The 19,082-nt window shown below is 41.7% G+C and overlaps 1 protein-coding gene across 1 annotated transcript in view; it reads right to left on the reverse strand.

The window, feature by feature from the left end:
- Positions 1–259: 259 nt before the first annotated feature.
- The window catches only part of LOC112846006 (ribonuclease inhibitor), a 31,987-nt gene continuing 13,164 nt past the window's right edge, over positions 260–19,082 (reverse strand). The window contains exons 3-6 of the mRNA XM_025905203.1: positions 16,317–16,493; positions 13,429–13,602; positions 1,450–1,647; positions 260–774 (exon numbers count right to left, since the gene is read on the reverse strand). Coding sequence (XP_025760988.1) covers positions 756–774; positions 1,450–1,647; positions 13,429–13,602; positions 16,317–16,493 — 568 coding nt within the window. The 3' untranslated portion in view covers positions 260–755. The remainder of the gene's footprint in view (positions 775–1,449; positions 1,648–13,428; positions 13,603–16,316; positions 16,494–19,082) is intronic.

Here is a 19,082-nt window from a genome sequence, read left to right on the forward strand (position 1 = left end):
ACAAGGCACTATGTGTATGCATGTGCAAGAACATGTGTGTGTATGTTTGTGTGATCTCCTGCTCACCAAAAGGACCATAAACGCAGGAAGTTTACAACACAAGAAACAGATCTTTCAGATAGGATGTATCTACAATAAAAACTCATCACCCTCCCCCAGCACCAAATTGGCTGGATTGGTGAATTGGTGGTGAGAGACAAAGGAATGTCTTGAATGCTTGAACTAAGACTTTACAAATTTAAGAAACACAAGGACAACATTTAACAATTTGACTCCAACAGTTTGGTTTTTCTTTATTTGGTAAAGATTCAGAAATAAAGAGAAGATCACATGTTTGAATATAATACAGTGAAACCCCAACTTACAAAATTAATCCGTTCCCGAGGGTCTTTCGTAAGTAGAAAATTTTCATAAGTCGAAGCACCCATCGCACCTTTTGGAGTGAGGCGATGCTGAACGCTATAGGGTTATTGCTAACTAGAACAACAATACATCGTTCAAGTGGAACAGCGAAGCGCAAGTGCGGAAGCCAAGGGGTTATCACATGATTCAGAGAGCATGTGTTCAGTTCACTCTGCAGCACTGACAGTCATCTGCACTTCATTCCTCTGTCAGTGACTGCTGGATGAAGCTCTCCTCTCCACCTCCCAGTAACATGGCCCAGTCAGAGCGTCTCTACACACAAGCTGCTGCTGCTTCAACCTCTCTGGATCATCAGGACACAGCTGCTCCTCTCTCAGCACACACCGTCCTGTTTAATGCCATGGTTGCCACCTGCAGAGAGAAGGAGGAAGAGCAGAGGAGATAAACGAGTGTTTCCAGAGACTCTTCATCAGCTGTCAGTCAGTGATGATGCACATCCAGTATAAAGAGCAGCAGGGACTTCAGTGCTGGGACTGTACTAGGACTCATTGTTGCTTCACTTTTTCTAATCTTTGGATTTTTATTGAAGTTGATGAAGATGTTTTTCCCTCCTAGTTTGAGTTTGGACTTTCATTCATTAGAAGAACCTTGGTGTGTCCACTCTGAGCTCTGTAGGAACCCCAACAACAAGCCCAACAATCCAGATGGACGGTTCCAGCTGTTAACTGGAGGAATTCCATCCAAACATCTGCTCTCACTAAATTCTTCCTCACCTACAGACTGTGTTCTTCACTGCTTTAAACCTGGAAATGAATGCAGTCATTGGTCTGCGTGCTGCTTTGTTCAGAGAGCTGATTGGCTGTTGACAGTGTTTGATCAGAGCGTGTCAGCTGTTACTATGGTGACCATAAAGGTGAGAAACAGGAAGTGTTTGTGTCCAATCCTGAAGCCTGTCACCATTCTCCTCTCACAGCTTCACTGAGAAGCTGCAGCTTTACAGGAAACACTGGATCTTTGTTTCATACTGACTGTGTTTAGTACAATACTGCTGACAGCACCACCCACTCACTCCATCACTCTACTTACTTCAGAGTCTCCAGCCTGTAGTTTGGACTCTTCTTAAGATCAGACAGCTGCTTCACTCCTGAATCCTGCAGCTTGTTCTTAGTCAGATCAAAGTGGGAGTCCTTACGCAGTTCCAGCTCTCTCAGATGGGAGGGGTTGGACTTCAGTGCTGCTGCCAGATAATCACAGCTGATCTTTGACAAACCACAGCTCCACAATCTGTATAAAGAATGAAAGATGTAAGTTTATTAGACAAAGTGTGAGCTTGAAATCATTCAGTGTTTCATCATCTGTTCAGAGCTGAAGAAGGTTCAGAATGTAGAAGTTTAGAAAATGGAAACTCCAAACAGCTGAAGCCAACAGGAAGCAGCTTCAAACAGGAAACTGTGCAGAGTTTCAGACTATATGTCCTGATGCAGCCAGTTGGATTTTGGAGATTTGAATCTCTGTTCTGTGACTAAGTCCTTGAATCATTTCTTCCAGTTGGTCCAACAAGACAGACTAAGTATTGGACATGTGTTGTGGCTCCATTAGGGGAGCTTCTACATGTGATGTGATGGCCCCTCTGGGTCTGTCAGGTCACAGGACTGAATAGAGCTCAAACTGGGCACACAGTTGTTCCAGTCTGGACCAAAGACTCTATACTGGGACTGAGGGACTGCTTTGACTGCTCCCACTGGGACTTTTTAAAGGCTCGTGTTCTCACTTAGATCATCGATTTCTATTGACATTTCTTTCTGGGGAAAATGGGGATTACTTTGAAAACAGGAAGTATTTTCCCCAATAAGCAGCCCTGGATTAGTAAATCACTCCAACATGTTCTCAGGCAGAAGCAGCTGTCTTGTTATGAGGGAGAGAAGAAAAAGATTGAGGCACAGTCACTTGTTCAAAGAGAGATAAAGCAGCTACAATCAGGTGTAAAAGTAAAGCAGAGGATGAGCTGAATAAAGGACACTCAAGGCTGGCTTGGAAAGGAATGAAGTCCATGGTGGGGATGCAGAACAAGGAGCAAAGATGAATGTGATGCTGAATCAGCAGAAGACTTGGACTCATGTGATTCCAGCTTTGATATCATTGATTTCAATGAAGAGCTTTGTGATTGTAGCAAAGGGTTGGTAGCTCTGAGAGTCCCACTGATGAGGTGTTTGTGTGGAAATCTCTTAGTGGGACCAAAGAGAGAAAAAGCCCTGGTCCTGATGCTGTGGGAGGGAAATGATTGAAGTGTGCTGTGAGGAACTGACTGGGAGATTTTCACACATTTTCCAGTCCTCCTTGGAACAACAGGAAGTTCCCAGCATATGGAAACAAAGGTTAAGTGTCCTATGGCACTCAGTGATGATGGTGCTGTGGCCCCACCACCTCCACCTCTTTGTAAAGGAACTAACTGTAATCTGAAGCTTCAAATGGAACTAGGACCTCCTCCACTAGGTGGCAGTGTCTGATGAGAAAGTGTTAGTGGAGCAGGCCTGGAGTCAGAAACAGGAAGATGCAGGATTTGGGCTGAAATGGGGAAAAGTGGTTAGCACTAGTGCCTTAAAGCAAGAAGGTTGTAGGTTGAAGCTTGTTGGCCTTTCTGTGGAGGTTGGATGTTCTCCCACAGTCCAATGAAATGCTGCTTAGGTTCATTGGTGCTTCTAAATTGGCTGTAGGTGTGGATGTGAGAGCTTGCTCCTCTGTCTCTCTCTGTTGGCCCTGTGATGGACTGCTCACCTGTGCCCTATGACAGCTAGGGCACAGGCTGCAGCCCTGTGAGCCTAAGCTGAATATACAGTTAGCGAAAATGATTCATAGATGGCCTGAAATCCCCCAGTTAGCAGTTTGGTAGATAGCTATGACATGCTAATCCCATCCAGCAGCTGTGTTCTAACTGTAAGCTGATCCCTGCTGAGCCAAAACACCGGCACCTTTTAATATACAAATTACAACCTTTAATAGAAACCAATTGGTCAGCATCTTATTAGCCTGCTGTTAGCTTCATTCCACAGAAAACTGAGAGAAACTAACAGAGTTGATAAAGAATAAAGAGAAATGTGCTGATTTAAAGCCTTTGAAGTGGGAGCTTCCGGTGGCGCGTAGAATCGCATGGCCGCATAGAGAGTGACCTCCGGCACCAACCGTGTGTTTCCCCGGACTCGAGAGCTGTATTAGGGCTGCATTGCCATTTTTCGACACAAGAATGAGTGGGGATAAATCTAAAAAGGGAGGATACGGACTACGAAACATCCTTGACTGTGAAATGGAGAAGGACGCCGCGGCTAGTGGGGCAAGCCTCGCATCGGGACAAGATGGCGACCGAGGTGAAGGTTTAGGTTGGCTTCGGGATGCTGTGAGTAGCGTAATGGTGGCCGAAATGGCTACATTGCGAACCGAATTGAAAAATGACTTCAAAGCATTCGGTACGGAATTTCGGGAGGATATAAAGAAACAAATGGCCGAACTCTCTAAGGAATTGAATCAAAGATTACACGAGATGGCGGATCAGGTAGAGGAGATGACTGGCCGGCTAAAGCACGTCGAGGACAACATGGCTGACTCGGAACGCTGGGACATTGGTGTTAGGGATACACTTGTGCAGCTGTTGGAAAATCAACGGGCGCTTCAGGAAAAGGTGTCCGATATGGAGGGCCGCGCTAGGCGCAAAAACATCCGGATTTACGGTGTACCGGAAAACTCGGAGGGCTCGTCGGTGACTACCTTTGTTGAAAATCTGATCAAAGAACATCTAGGCGAAGATTTCGGCCCGGACCGTGCCCTCCCCAGATAGCAAGACGACATTGAATCTATGTTGATTTTTCATCCGAACCGTCGTATATGGTCGGGGTTGAAATGCCAATGTTGTAACAACATTGAAATACTGTGGTAAACCGATTCACCGTTGTTTTTTTGTCATTGATATTTGATCTATTTGTAGTCGACCAGGTGACAACAACAACGTCGAGAAAACGTCTATTTATAGTTGACGATCATTCGGCTCCGGTCACCATCAAAAACCATCGATTTGTAGTTGAGCATTAAATTGCATTGCAACTGATCAGGTATAAAGTACCAGAGAAAGTAGATTTATTGTTCATTTGTTATCAATGACTTGGTCTAGTTCACCAGCTTTAAAAAATCGTGTCTATGTGCAATTTATGTATAGTTGACCGGGAAATTTAAGCAGCGATCACTTGGACTATTCCGCAGCACCCCTCTCACATTGGTACATCCCCCCAGGTATTCATTGTCTTCTACAGTAGAGCGGGACATTTGATTTACTCTCAGCGGAATTGACCGGAGAAGGCATCAGTTCATGCACTGCACTGGCCTGCACCACGATTAGTATAAGGTAAGAATGAATGATTTTTTTTTCCTATTCGTTATTTCCATGTTTGCATTTGAATAACAGTAAAAAACTCGTTAATGTTGTACATTAACGAGTTTTTTTTACTGTTATTTACGTTGCTCCCACAAAATGTGGGAGCCCGAAATTGTGTCTACTTCTTACAATCCGGCAACAAATAAATTGCACTGCGAACAAAGTATATCAACAAAGAAAACATTTTTGTTTCATAATTTCTTCGTTATATTCCCTTACAAAGCTAGCTTTAACGCTTCGAGGTTTCCTTTGTTCTTGCCGTCGCCTCGGCGCTTGACCCAGACTTTCGCTCTGTAGTTGCTTAGTACTACAAAAAATTCTAAATCTGTGATATATGATTGATAAACGTAAAGTTAACTGTATAAACGTGTTCAATGACTTTGTTACTTTTGATGATTGGAGAGCACTCGCTTCAATTCGCACACGAAAACTTTAGACTCAGTTTGAATGCTCACGCGGCATGCCCACGTGACTGTACCACGCGTACATGACTTTCCGTTTGTGCCTTGAATAATGAATAAGGCTACGTCCACACGTACCAGCGTATTTTTGAAACCGCTGATTTTTCTATGCGTTTGCACCTTTTGTCCACACGTAATGTATGTCTGGTCGTACATTGTGTTTGTATTTCCAGGCACATTTCACGAAGCAGAACGCAGTCTTCAGAGATATCCACGTGAACGCTGTGATACGTCTGACCTTCAGTCCGAAGAAGAAACCCAGACCAGTCTTAAAAGAAAGCACAAGTAAAACCTTTTTATTCACAAACATATCTTTGATTGTTAAGAATTTATGATCTTGTCTTTTATACATATCTGTGGTGCTTGCATACTGCAATATCACCACATAATATAGTCCAAAAAGTGGAAGTTTGTAAACTTTTTAAAAATGCAAAGCCGTGTACACTTGTGCACTTCAAAAATTCATTGTATACTGTACCTTCTTGCACGTCTCTGTTTCCTGTGTGTGTTGTTAGAAATCAAACTAACTTTAGGAAACAATATGCCAAAAGCATATTTACAATTACTTAAGATAAGATAAGATAACCTTTATTAGTCCCACACATGGGAAATTTGTTTTGTCACAGCAGGAAGTGGACAGTGCAAAAGTTATGAAGCAAAAATTAGAATAAAATAAAATAAGAATAAATACAGTACACAACTGTACAGAATAGAATAAAAATAAAATAAAAACTTAAGACCGTTTTTAATTTCTTTTCTTTAGACCAAATCCCCTGTACACATATACGGACTCAGAGGATGAGCAGCCTACAAAAAAACGGTTTCCCCAGGCCCCTCGAGTGAAAATACCAGGTAATAAAATACTGACTAGTGTCTGTGTACATATCTGTGTCTGACACGAGGAAACTTTTTTGACAAGTTGTCTGTATTCTTAAATACTTAAAAAATTATCTTTTTCTAAACAGCCCTCATCACTCCGCAGTCTGCCCCCCAGCCCACTGATAGCAACCATCATAATGCCCCACCCAGCTTCCGGCACCTTTCGCCACTCCGGCACAAACCGACACAGCTTTGCGATCTCGCCAGCATGCAGAGTCTGATGTCTTCCCTATAGATGGTATGCTTTTAAAAAAGCTTTAAAGCTGCATCACAATGTCATTGTACTCTTATCTTAAAAAAAAACCCAATTTATACTCCTGAATGTCATCTTGTTGTGATTTTTTTTTTCCTGCAGATTCCAGAGACTCTGTGAGGCCACTATTACAAGGCAAGTTTGAAAATCTTGGAATTTCACAGTTTACATGGTATAACAAATATATGTGACAGGCAAAAACTAGTAAACACTTTTAGCAGTTACAAGAACTAACAAATGAATATCCAACAAAAGGGAATAGAAATACATTGTACTGCCAATACTTTGGTTTATTCTTTGTATGACTTGAAAATCAGGCTTTAGGGAAAACTAAATGACATGTTTCTATCATCAATTACATGAAGTAAACACACAAGCACTTGCATACACATTTAAAACATGAGACACGCTAATTCCATCTCATAAAATGTGTCTATAGGTGAGACGCTTTGCGTTGATTGGTGCTGCTGGACCACACTGGAGGTGCGAGTCCGCCGTGTAATGGTTTATGCCATTACAAAGGAGCTGGCCTCTGTACTCAACTGGGCAGGGAAAAAAAACCAAGGACCAGACAAAGCAAAAAAGGGCATTTAAAGAGACAGCGCTGTGCAGATGCATATTTGGTAAGTTTTAACATTTATTGTAGTTTTATGAGCCTAAAGTGAACAATAAAGGGATCAATTGATGTGCTGGGTGCGTTTCACATTTCCTATGTCTGTTTTTTGCTATATTACTTTGTCTTTCTTAATAACAAGACTTTCATGTCCGGTTAATCTGGAGAGAGTCTTTGGTCTTCGGCTTGTTTTGTCCTCGGGTTGTACACTTTGTACAGCCCGAGGACCCCATGTTTTCTTTTTTTTTAAGGATACAGGGCACACCATGCTAAGACATATCACATTTTCAGCTTATAGCTCTTTGGGAATCAAATGCGGCAGTTTGCTGATTTCCGCCTGGTGACTTTCATGTTTATCAGCCTAGGAGTTTACATACTTTCTCCCTACTGAAGACAATTAACAAGAGCTTATTCATGTGCTCTAATTCCCTTTTTTTTGTCTTTGTTTTTTTGTGTGTGTGTCTATTTTTGTCCTAGATGGCCTGGCGCAGCAGGTAGGGGCGAACTCTATGTCTGAGTTGGTCTTTGCTCAAGCAGTCCAGAAATGGCTCAGATATGCTCCAGATCGTACGGGTGGCGCGCAGGACGCACATCATCCATCCCCATCCCGGAGTAAATAATAAAAAGTGACGTGAAACATAGAAATGTAAATAGGAAACTTTGTCTTTTAATAAAGTATTTTGCAAATGATACATGTCTATTGACCTTTTTTGTTTTTTTGTTTTTTTTTCAATAAAAAGCAACTGTGCGAAAGAGGTGGAAAATCAATACCATAGCTCAACAGTGTTTCAATATCAGAATCTGACATTGTTTCAATGTCAACAGTGTTAGAAAATATAACGTCGAATCAATGTCAGGTTTCAACATTGATTCAACATCAAAACCTGACGTTGTTTCAACGTTAAAAATGGGTGCAAGAGTGATGTTGGGTCAACGTCACACTTCAACGTTGCTTCAATGACGTAGCCTGATATTGAGTCAACATTGTTTCAATGTTTCCTTGCTATCTGGGTCGGCATTGAGCGCGCACACCGCGCGCTGGGACCAACCACCTCCGAACGCCCCACCACGCTCAATAATAGTGCGCTTCCTTCGGTTCTCCGTTAAAGAAGAGATTCTTCGCACTGCATGGAACAAAGGGGTACATATCCAAAACAAACGGGTGTATTTCGATCATGACTACTCCCTGGAAGTGCAGAAAAGGAGACGGGAATATATACCAGTTAAGAAGGCTCTGAAGGACAGCGGGATTCGCTTCCAGACACCACTAAGTAAGATGCGAGTGTTTTATGCGTCAGACACTGTCCTATATAATACCGCGACCCAAGCTGCCGAGGATTTAAGAAAGCGGGGAATAGCCGTGGGTAAGATCACTTTGGCGAACCACACCAGCAGGATGACAGAGGACACGATAAGGCAGCTACTTCCTTGGGGGACGCAGACAGCACACCGCGGGGGCGGCTTCCAGCAGCACGTTCGGGAAAAACTCCAAGCATTCCGGAGGGAGCAAGAAAGAGTGCCAGCAGACGAGTGAACAGCTGACGGCGGGACAACGGTGAAACAGCTGGCGGTAGAGTTTTGATAATCTAACCGCGGGAACACTGACTTTCGTATCCTTCAGAATTCATATTTCTTTAGGTTGGTGCCTACGGACATGGTTAGAGAACCACCAAGTTATTTCTAATAGCGATGAGAAACTGTTTTTGCTTATTCTTTGCCCTTTTTTGTTTTTTTTGTCGGTCACCCCCCTCTTGTTGGATGAGGGGCCCCACCTTGTGGCCAATCCCCTCAATGTCAAAGGACACTTTTATATCCTTTGTATTGGAAGCTCTTGTTAATGTTTGGTGTGTTTGCTGTTCAGTGAGTTCTGGTTGTGATGTTCTGAGGTCTGGGTTGATTATGTTGTATTCCGCATGTCCACTTGATGGCTTATAATTTCTATAAAATGCTGTCACTAAATGTAAATGGCCTGAATAGCCCTATTAAAAGAAGCAAACTACTTGCCAAATTGAAAAAGGAGAGAGTAGATATAGCATATTGGCAAGAAACTCATCTAGACAATGCAGAACATGAGAAATTAAAAAAGATGGGTTTCAGACATGCATTCTATTCCTCATATAGGGCCGGGAAAAAACGAGGAGTAGCTATCCTTATCTCAAATAAAATAAAATTTGAACATATATCTAATATAAGTGATAAGGAAGGTAGGTTTGTTTTAGTAAAAGGTAGAATAGAAAATAAGGCGGTCACACTATTAAATGTCTATGCACCCCCAGGAAGCAACGCAAGCTTCTTTAAGAAGATATTTGATTTGATCTCTAAGGAAACGGTGGGAACTCTTATTTGTGCAGGAGATTTTAATTTACTGTTGAACCCCCGATTAGACTCAAATAACAGGGACAGGAAAAGCACGTCTGGAGGGAAACGGGTTAAAGGAATGTTAACAGAATTAGGACTTATTGATGTGTGGCGATCTATCCATGGGTCAGCGTCAGGGTTCACTTTTTACTCTGCTTGACACTTAGTGTATTCGAGGATAGACTACTGTTTTATGTTTAATAGGGATTTACACAGGATAAAAGATATCAGAATAGGTCCAAGAGATTTCTCTGACCACAGTGGAATTTATATAACGTTACATTTGGATGGGATACGGAAGACAACTTTGTGGAGACTAAATACCGGTATGTTAAATGACCCCGCTTTTGTGAAACAAATGACAGCCGATCTTAACTTGTACCTGCAGGACAATGATAATGGAGAGACAAATCACAGTATTGTATGGGATGCAGCCAAAGCTGTCCTTAGAGGAAAAATAATTGCGTGGTCGACCATGCTTAAAAAGAAAAAGTCACAAGAACTGTTTCAACTGCAGGATAGATTAAAGGCCTTGGAACAGTCAGGCCTGAAGGATAAAAATACTACAGTAACCCACCAAATCAGACAGATTAAGCAGGAGATAGATAAGATATTGAGCGAAGACGTAGAGAAAAACATAAGATTTATGAAACAGAGATATTATGAGGCGGGGCCTAAGGCGGCGAAGCAGTTAGCGTGGCGGATCAGAAAACAGCAAGCTGAAAATAATATTTACAAGATCAGAGATCCAGTTGGTAACAAAGTTGTAACTGACCTGGATAAAATTCAAAAAGCGTTTGAAATGTATTACAAATCGTTATATAGTCAATCTACTCAGGGTGATGTAAATAAGATAACTGACTTTTTGAATTCCTTAGACCTGCCTACGATTGGTCGAGAAGCAAATAGCAAGTTAACGTCCTTAATATCTTGGGAAGAAATAATTAAAGCTATTTCCAGTCTTAAATCCAATAAATCACCAGGTACCGACGGGCTCCCTGCCGAATGGTACAAAACCATGAAGGAAAGCCTTCTTCCCCTCTTGGAAACTAGTTTTAATTATATTTTGAAAGGAGGTCTGGTACCTCCCTCCTGGAAGGAGGCCTTCATATCTGTTTTGCCAAAGGGGGGACAGGATAGACTAAACTGCAAATCTTATAGGCCGATAAGTGTCCTGAACTCAGATTATAAACTATACACAACTATTTTGGTGCGAAGAATGGATGCCATAATGCCTTCTTTGATTGATGAAGACCAAACGGGTTTCTTGAAAAATAGACAAACCCACGATAACATTAGGCGAGCTTTACATATCATCGAACACATTAATGATAAGAAAAATAGCTCAATTATTCTTAGCTTAGATGCTGAAAAAGCTTATGATTCAGTGAATTGGGACTTCCTCTTCCTAGTGATGAAAAGATTTGGTTTCTGTAGTGAATTTATAAAATGTTTCCAGGCTCTTTACTCTCTCCCTACTGCCAGAATAAAAATTAATGGTAGCCTCTCCGATACTATCCTTTTGGAACGAGGATGTAGACAGGGGTGTCCAGCAAGCCCTTACCTCTTCAACTTGTTTATCGAACCTCTAGCCCAGGCTATACGTCAGGAAACGTCATTGAAAGGGATTGTAATAGGAGGGGACGAGTACAAGGTGTGTCTATATGCAGATGATGTCTTGGTAACAATCATGGATCCCAGCTCAGGTATACCAGTGTTAATGGGGATGTTGGAAACATATGGCCTGTATTCAGGGTATGTTCTTAATGTCAAAAAAACTCAAGTTCTGACATTTAATTTTTCTCCAGACCAGACACTATCGTCAAAATTCAAGTTTAACTGGGAGGCAACTGCTATCAAATACTTAGGAGTGTTTCTGCCTAAAGATCTAACACAACTGTATGATACTAATTACAGTCCTATTAATAGAGAAATATATAGCGATCTCAACATTTGGGCCTTGCTCCCTCTCGACCTTGGCAACAGGATACGGATAATTAAAATGAGTATTCTTCCCAAACTACTTTATCTTTTTCTTGCTTTACCTATTCAAATTCCAGAGAAGCAATTCCGGGAATGGAATAAACAGATTTCAAGATTCATTTGGCTTAACAAAAGACCAAGGGTGAAGTTCTCTATTTTGCAGTTGCCGAAAGAAAAAGGGGGCTTGGCTCTACCTTCATTAAGGGATTACTACTTGTCTGCTCAGCTAAGGTCTTTGGTGTGTTGGTGTAACCCATCTTTTTGTGCGAAGTGAGATGTCTCTCTCGGACACACCGATCCAGTCTAGACTTGGTCACGCAGCTTCTGAGTTGGACGGTACCTTGACTCCCAGCCGCTGGGTTACTTTTACATTAAAAATATGGAGGGGAGTGGTCAAGCAGGCACAACTACATGAAGAGATAAAACTTCTGAGGTGGCCAGCTTATGACCCTGATTTTTTACCTGCTTCCCACGATAGTAGATTTAGACAATGGGTGTGGCGTGGAATCACTGCTGGGTGTTCGGTTATTGTAAAATCTAAAATTATGGCTTTTGATACCCTATGCAAGACTTACGACCTCGAGAAACAAGACTTTTTTCGATACTTGCAACTCCGTGACTATATTGGCAAAAGACTAAAGAGCTGTGTCCGTGGAGACTTCTCGATTGTTAATATTTTCATTGATGCTTATGACTCTGGGAGTAACAGAGCCTTGATAAGTAAATTGTATAAATATATGACTGAGCTCAAAGGGGACTCAACGATTTACGTAAAGCAGAAATGGGAAAAAGAAATGGACATTGTGATTACAGAGGATGGGTGGGCACGGATCTGGGAGACACAGTTTACCACAACTAACTCCAACATGTGGCGGGAATTCTGCTGGAAGAACATTATATGCTTTTTCATAACACCTAAACAAAAGTCTAAATTCAGTGCTACACCTGCGTTTTGCTGGAGGAATTGTGGGGAAGACATGGCTGATTGCGGTCATATATTCTGGTCCTGCCCACTCATACAACCCTTCTGGACAGAAATTGTAAAGATAATTACAGAGGTGCTGGGATTCCACGTGTCTTGTACATTTACTTCATTGTACTTGGGATATTTTACAGACGATTTAGTCGCAGATGACGTTTATCTTCTGAGAGTTCTCTTGGCTTCTGCGAAGAAGGCCATAACAAAACGCTGGCTCTGTAAAGACCCTCCCACTGTATCACTTTTTACCTCTATAGTGGAAGACGTCAAATTGATGGAATGTATGACTTTCACTCTGCGACTGCAGGGAGACTTGGGAAGGTGACGATGGAGAAAATGGCTGGACTTTACAGCTTGTGGCAGCACCCTTTAGTGCATAGAATTAGTAATGCGGACTTGCTGACGTATGTATGTGTGGATGTGCAGATGTATATACGGGCATATGTTATCCTCCCATGACCTCATGATGTTTCTGTTTTTTGTTTTTCTTTTTTCTTTCTTTTTTTATTGTTTTTTTTGTTTTTTTCTTATTTTATCTTGTTATATAAAAATGTTCCTAAATAAATAAAAAGTGTCAAAAAAAAAAAAGCCTTTGAAGTGCTTCAGATGATCTCTGTCCACTTCTGTCCACTCATTCATTCATGTAAGCTTCTAATGCAGCTTTGATCTTCACAGTCTGCTTCATGAAACTCATTCTAACCCTGAATGTCAGAGTGTTCCTCCTTCTCTTTCCCATCATTCATGCTGGCAGTGGAGGAGATTTGGATGTTGGACTGTGTTTTGGATGATGTGTGTATGTTTGTGTTGGACTGCTGTCTGTAAAGCAAACACACATTTTGCTTTGGATTTCAGTGTCACACAGACTTTAAGGTGGAATGAAGAGTTGGAGAGTTTCACAGAGAATTATCCAGTGGAGGATTTTTCTTCTTCTTTGAAGGTTTGAAATGTGAACATTGTTCTGCTGCAGTCAATGGACTAAACCAGAGAAGAAGAAAACAGACTTTACCATGAAGATCCTCAGTGTGGATCAGTATAATATCAGCCTGATGTCTGCAGTTTAGTGTCAGCACAACTTTCACATCATATTCATCTCAGCACAACTAAAACATGCTGACTGACCTCAGAGTTTCAAGTCCACATGCTGGACTCTCCAGGAAACCACACAGATACTTCACTCCTGGATCCTGCAGGTTGTTGAAGCTCAGCTCCAGCTCTCTCAGATGGGAGGGGTTGGACTTCAGCGCTGCTGCCAGATAATCACAGCTGATCTCTGACAAACCACAGTCCTTCAATCTGTATAAAGAATGAAAGATATAAGTTTATTAGACAAATTGTGAGCTTGGAATCATTCAGTGTTTCATCATCTGTTCAGAGCTGAAGAAGGTTCAGAATGTAGAAGTTTAGAAAATGGAAACTCCAAACAGCTGAAGCCAACAGGAAGCAGCTTCAAACAAACACAACAAGAGAAAAAACTCTGAGTGTTTCACATTAAAGTCGTACATTTATCATAAAAACAGGAAAAAGACTTGAAAAAGTCGTGTTTTTCCTTCCAGGAACCACATGGCTTCACTTTTAAAGGTGAAGTGTGAAAGAAATGGACATATTTGAAGTCCAACACCTTTTTCCAGTCACATGATTAAAGCAGACAAACTACAAGCTCATTTTCATTCCAACAAGTCATCTTCTGACCTGGACTAACAACTATGTGCAGACCAGTGCTCAGGGAGTGTCTACAAAGTGCAACACTGAAAGAACATCACACACTAATTTGCTTCCAGCACTCACACAAACATCTACTGTCATTATTGTCACCAAACTCTGTGGATCCTTTATTGGAAATTCCAATCAAACTCCAGAATCTCAGGTTAAAGCTCACAAACTATTTCAACCAGCAGCAAACAGCTAAAACAGTAAATGAGAGCAGCTAAACACACAAAGATGGAAACACAGAGCGTGGATCGTTCACTCGACGGCACGTACACGGACACGCCGTCGGGGCTGAAAGTGGACAGCTCACAGATCCTGAAGCTGCAGGTTTCATCTGTCTCCAACCAAAACTGAGTGAACCAGCAGCAAAAGAAGATCCAAACTCTGCTTCACGTTTGATAAATAAATTAATTCTCTCTGACTTTGGCTGTTACTGCCTGCACAGCTCGCTCGCTCTCAGTGTTCTCCAAGAATAGGTTCACATCTCAAATCTCTGTTTTCTGCATTATTCTCTTGAATATTACGCACCTCATTTTTTCAAAAATGACCTCTGACAGGAAAATCTAATGTCTGCTGTTCAACACTGAAGAAATGTAAACTTTTTAAAATGATACCAAATTGGAAAACAATGAGCTGTGTCTGTAATAAAAGCAGAGATGGAACGATGCCACTTTTTATGTCCGACATCGATATGAATCTCATATACTCGATTTTATAATCCAACTTTTTTTTAATATCTTGCTGCATTTTGTATAAGTTCATACTCAAGTTTTAAAAATCTAAACACTAAAGCTGTTCTGTTATACCTGTTTGCAAAAACACACTGCCCCAAAACATTAGACTTTACTGAACTTTGTATTTAAAGTAATATTCAAAAAGTCATTTAAATGCAGTTTTGTCCAGCTTTCAAAAACTCTTTGGTTGTGAAAAAAAGAAGTGCAACATCAGCACAAAATAATGTTTCTATTGAACAACTAAAACAAACAGGTTGTAGGATGGAGCGTTTTATACTCACAGCTGAACAGAAAGAACATCCAGAGTGGAAAGCAGTGCAAATAAATGCAAACAGGCTTCATGACACTCATGTTTAAACAGGATGGATGTCAGTGTGAGCTGTTTCTATCACATTTAACCTCACAATCAATTTGTTTCATTTCTATACAAACGTAAGTGTTTTTCATTGTTTTGCTTTGAACCATGAAACTGTTTAACAACACAGTTTGTTTCAAAGTCAAACTTGAGTCTGTCCATCGTTCGGTCAGACTCAGCAATGACAGCACACAGACGTCTGAGCTCCATATATCGGCTGTTAAGCTTAACGTAGGAATGCTTCACCAAGATTCACAGATGAACTTACACACTAGCTTTACTTCTCTGGGATAGCTGCTCGGAGAGGCCGCTTTGGCAGCACGTAGCGAGGCTCCAGATGCTTTCAGTGTGAAGTAACTCCACACTGCCAACATCTGGCACACCACAGCCGCTCTATCATGTGACACGTACTGCTCCCACGTGCTGAGGTCACTACCCTGGTTACACCATGTCGCAGGTTTGTGAGGTGCTTTGGTGATATTTAATGGATCAGATTACAGTTTTTATTTCTCCCTGATATCCGATCCAGTAATTTAGGTCAGGATCAGACCGATACTGTATATCTGATCGGTCCATCCCTAAATCAAACCTCTGTAACTTTGCTTCACTTCAGCAGCATCAGCTCATGTTGACATGTTGATTCATGGTTTTCTTCAGTTTTTGATCGACTGCAGAATATTTTGAAGGTTATCTGCTATAAAAAGCCAGAACAGCAAAATCTGCTTCATGTGTTTCTGTTTGATCCTCAGTGACTTTGACACAAAGGCCTCTGCTGTGATGATCACACCTCTGATCAAGTCTCACAGTGTCACAACTGATAAATGATCAGAATTATAATATTTCTGACTGTCTGCTGCGTGCCGTGACCTTTGACCTGCTAAAGAGAGTCAGCTGTGGATTATTCATTGTTGTGTCTGATACTTAGAACCATGAGGAAGAAGCTACACAGTTAATCAGGGTCCACTCTCTCTGAATTAGGAAAGGTGGGCAGGCCGCGTGTGGGCCGCGGGCCATACGTTGAGTATCACTGTTTGAAATGTGAACATTGTTCTGCTGCAGTCAATGGACTAAACCAGAGAAGAAGAAAACAGACTTTACCATGAAGATCCTCAGTGTGGATCAGTATAATATCAGCCTGATGTCTGCAGTTTAGTGTCAGCACAACTTTCACATCATATTCATCTCAGCACAACTAAAACATGCTGACTGACCTCAGAGTTTCAAGTCCACATCCTGGACTCTGCAGGAAACCACACAGATGCTTCACTCCTGAATCCAGCAGCTTGTTGTTCTCACTCAGGTCCAGCTGTCTCAAATGGGAGGGGTTGGACTTCAGTGCTGCTGCCAGATAATCACAGCTGATCTCTGACAAACCACAGCGGTACAATCTGTATAAAGAATGAAAGATGAAGTGAGAGGGTAAGGGTCGTCAGGAAACTTCAAGAGGGGATAGGTAAAGTAGAAAAGTGGGGTGTAGAATGGGGTTTTAAATTTTCTGTTGAGAAAACTAAAGTAATGTTTTTCACAAATAAGAAAATTGGGGGAAATAAACGGTTATACTTGTATGGGAAAGAGTTAGAAAGGGTGGATTGTTTTCGTTTTTTGGGTGTGGTTTTTGACAAGAGATTAACTTGGAAACATCACATAGAGCACGTTGTGGGGAAAAGTAAAAAGGTTCTTAATATTTTGAGGTGTTTAGCGGGACTGACATGGGGTGCTAATTTTGCTGCACTTAAGAGTATTTATCTCACGATGATTCGATCAAGATTGGATTATGGGTGTGTGGTATATGTGGTATATCAGCGGCTAAGACTTCCTTGAAGATGCTGGATGTAATTCAAGCTCGAGCACTGAGACTTTGCTTAGGGGCAGTTAAAACAACACCGATATGTGCTCTGCAAGTGGAATCGGGAGAAATGCCGCTGTATATTAGAAGGCAACAGCTGTTGGTTAATTACTGGATAAATTTGAAAGGTCATGACGAAAACCATCCTGTTAAGAAAGTGTTAGGGACTTGTTGGGAAAGAGGAAAGGTTTTTAAAAATAGTTTTGGGTGGGTTGGGGATGATAGAGCACGAACTTTTAAAGTGTATGACAAAGACTTCCATCAGACAGTGTTGTGGCCTTTACGACCCATATGGACATTGAAATATATTGACGTAGACAGATCGTTAACGGACACTAAAAAAAGGAAAGTGACCACAGATATTTGTCAAACATTCTATAACAGATTGGAGAGTAACTACAGTGACTTTGTACAGGTGTATACAGATGGGTCAAAAGATCCTAAAACTGAAGCAACTAGTGTAGCAGTGGTAATTCCAGAGTTAAATATTAAGATTGCGAAAAGAACATCAACTCGTCTGGGTGTATATGCAGTTGAATTGTATGCCATACTGCTGGCTCTAGAATGGGTGGAAGACAGCAGAGTCTCCAAAGTACTGATATGCAGTGATTCATTGTCCGCATTATTAAGTATTGAACAAGGATACACGACTACCCATCAGCAAATTCTGTATGACATTCTTTTTGCTCATCATAGACTGTCTGACCAAAATAAACATGTGGTAATACTGTGGACTCCGGCTCATGTGGGTATTTTGGGTAATGAAAGCGCAGATAGGTTGGCCAAAACAGCTGTTAAAAGAGTCGACATAGATGTACAGATACCATTGTCAAAATCTGAAGGGAAAAGTATAGTTTGGACAGAAAGTAAGAACTTCTGGCAAATGGCATGGGATACTGACACAAAAGGGAGACATTTGTATAGGGTACAACACACAATAGAAGCAAAGAGGAGTAGCGGATTAAAGAGACAAGAGGAGGTTGTTATCAGTAGAATACGAACGGGCCACTGCTTTTTAAATGGTACTCTTTTTAGGATAGGTAAACATCCGACTGGGTTGTGTGATGGGTGCACTGATATGGAGACGGTTGAGCATGTACTCCTTAGTTGTAGGAAGTATGCAAGGCACAGGAGGGTGCTGTGGGGTGAAATGAGTGGTGGAAGGGAACTTACGTTTGAACAAGTGGTTAATGAGTTAAGTCATGGTGAAGGGAAAGTGGTGGTTTTTCGTTTTTTGAGAAATACTGGTCTCATCAAGAGGATCTAAGGATTCAGGAGTGACGGACGATTAACAGCCAGGAGATGGCAGTAATGCAACAGTTTTGGATGCAAGCTGCCGTTAAACTTGACTGAAGAAGAAGAAGAAGAGAGGGTAAGGGAAGTGAGAGGGTAAGTGACGGAAGTGACGTGTAAGGTAAGCGATCCATGTAGTAGGTGACGTCAGACGCCGGAGATTTGGCGGAAAAAAAACGAATGGTAGTATAGAATTTAACAAAGTTTCTTTAGCTTCACTATTACCAAATATACTAATCAAATTGTCATATAACTAACTACTTCTGTCATATCACCTCTAACACCCTGGAGGACAACGGGGAGAGTTTAGACGCTCTCCAAGATTACATCGATCGCTGTTTCCAAGATATAGTAATGAGCAAGGCCCAGAGTCTTCCCCGGCCAAAATTGAGACGCCGTCATCGAAGAGATGTCGCCCGGCAGACTCCCCCGGAACAACATCGCCTGCCGGCAAAGACATTGCAGACATCCTGGAGTCAATCGACAGGCGATTGTCCAGTTTCGATGCAAGGCTGTCTCTGGTGGAGATTTTACACCGGGAATTTAAATCTCTGAGAGAATCCCTGGAATTCAGCCAGCAGCAGGTGGAAACGCTTGCCGCTGAAAATGCCACGCTACGGGAGTCGGTCAAATCTCTCACTGATAACGTGACCCAGCTAAACATAGAAAACAAAAAAATAAAAGAATCCGTTATCGATCTACAAGCTCGTAGCATGAGAGATAATCTTGTGTTTTCTGGTATTCCAGAATCTCCCGGAGAGGACGCGGAGGCAACGGTGAAAAGCTTCATTAAAATCCACCTGAAGCTGCCGGAGGACACCGTAAAGAACATCGACTT

This window comes from Oreochromis niloticus, linkage group LG3 (genome assembly GCF_001858045.2).
Source record: "Oreochromis niloticus isolate F11D_XX linkage group LG3, O_niloticus_UMD_NMBU, whole genome shotgun sequence".
NCBI classification, from domain to species: domain Eukaryota; kingdom Metazoa; phylum Chordata; class Actinopteri; order Cichliformes; family Cichlidae; genus Oreochromis; species Oreochromis niloticus.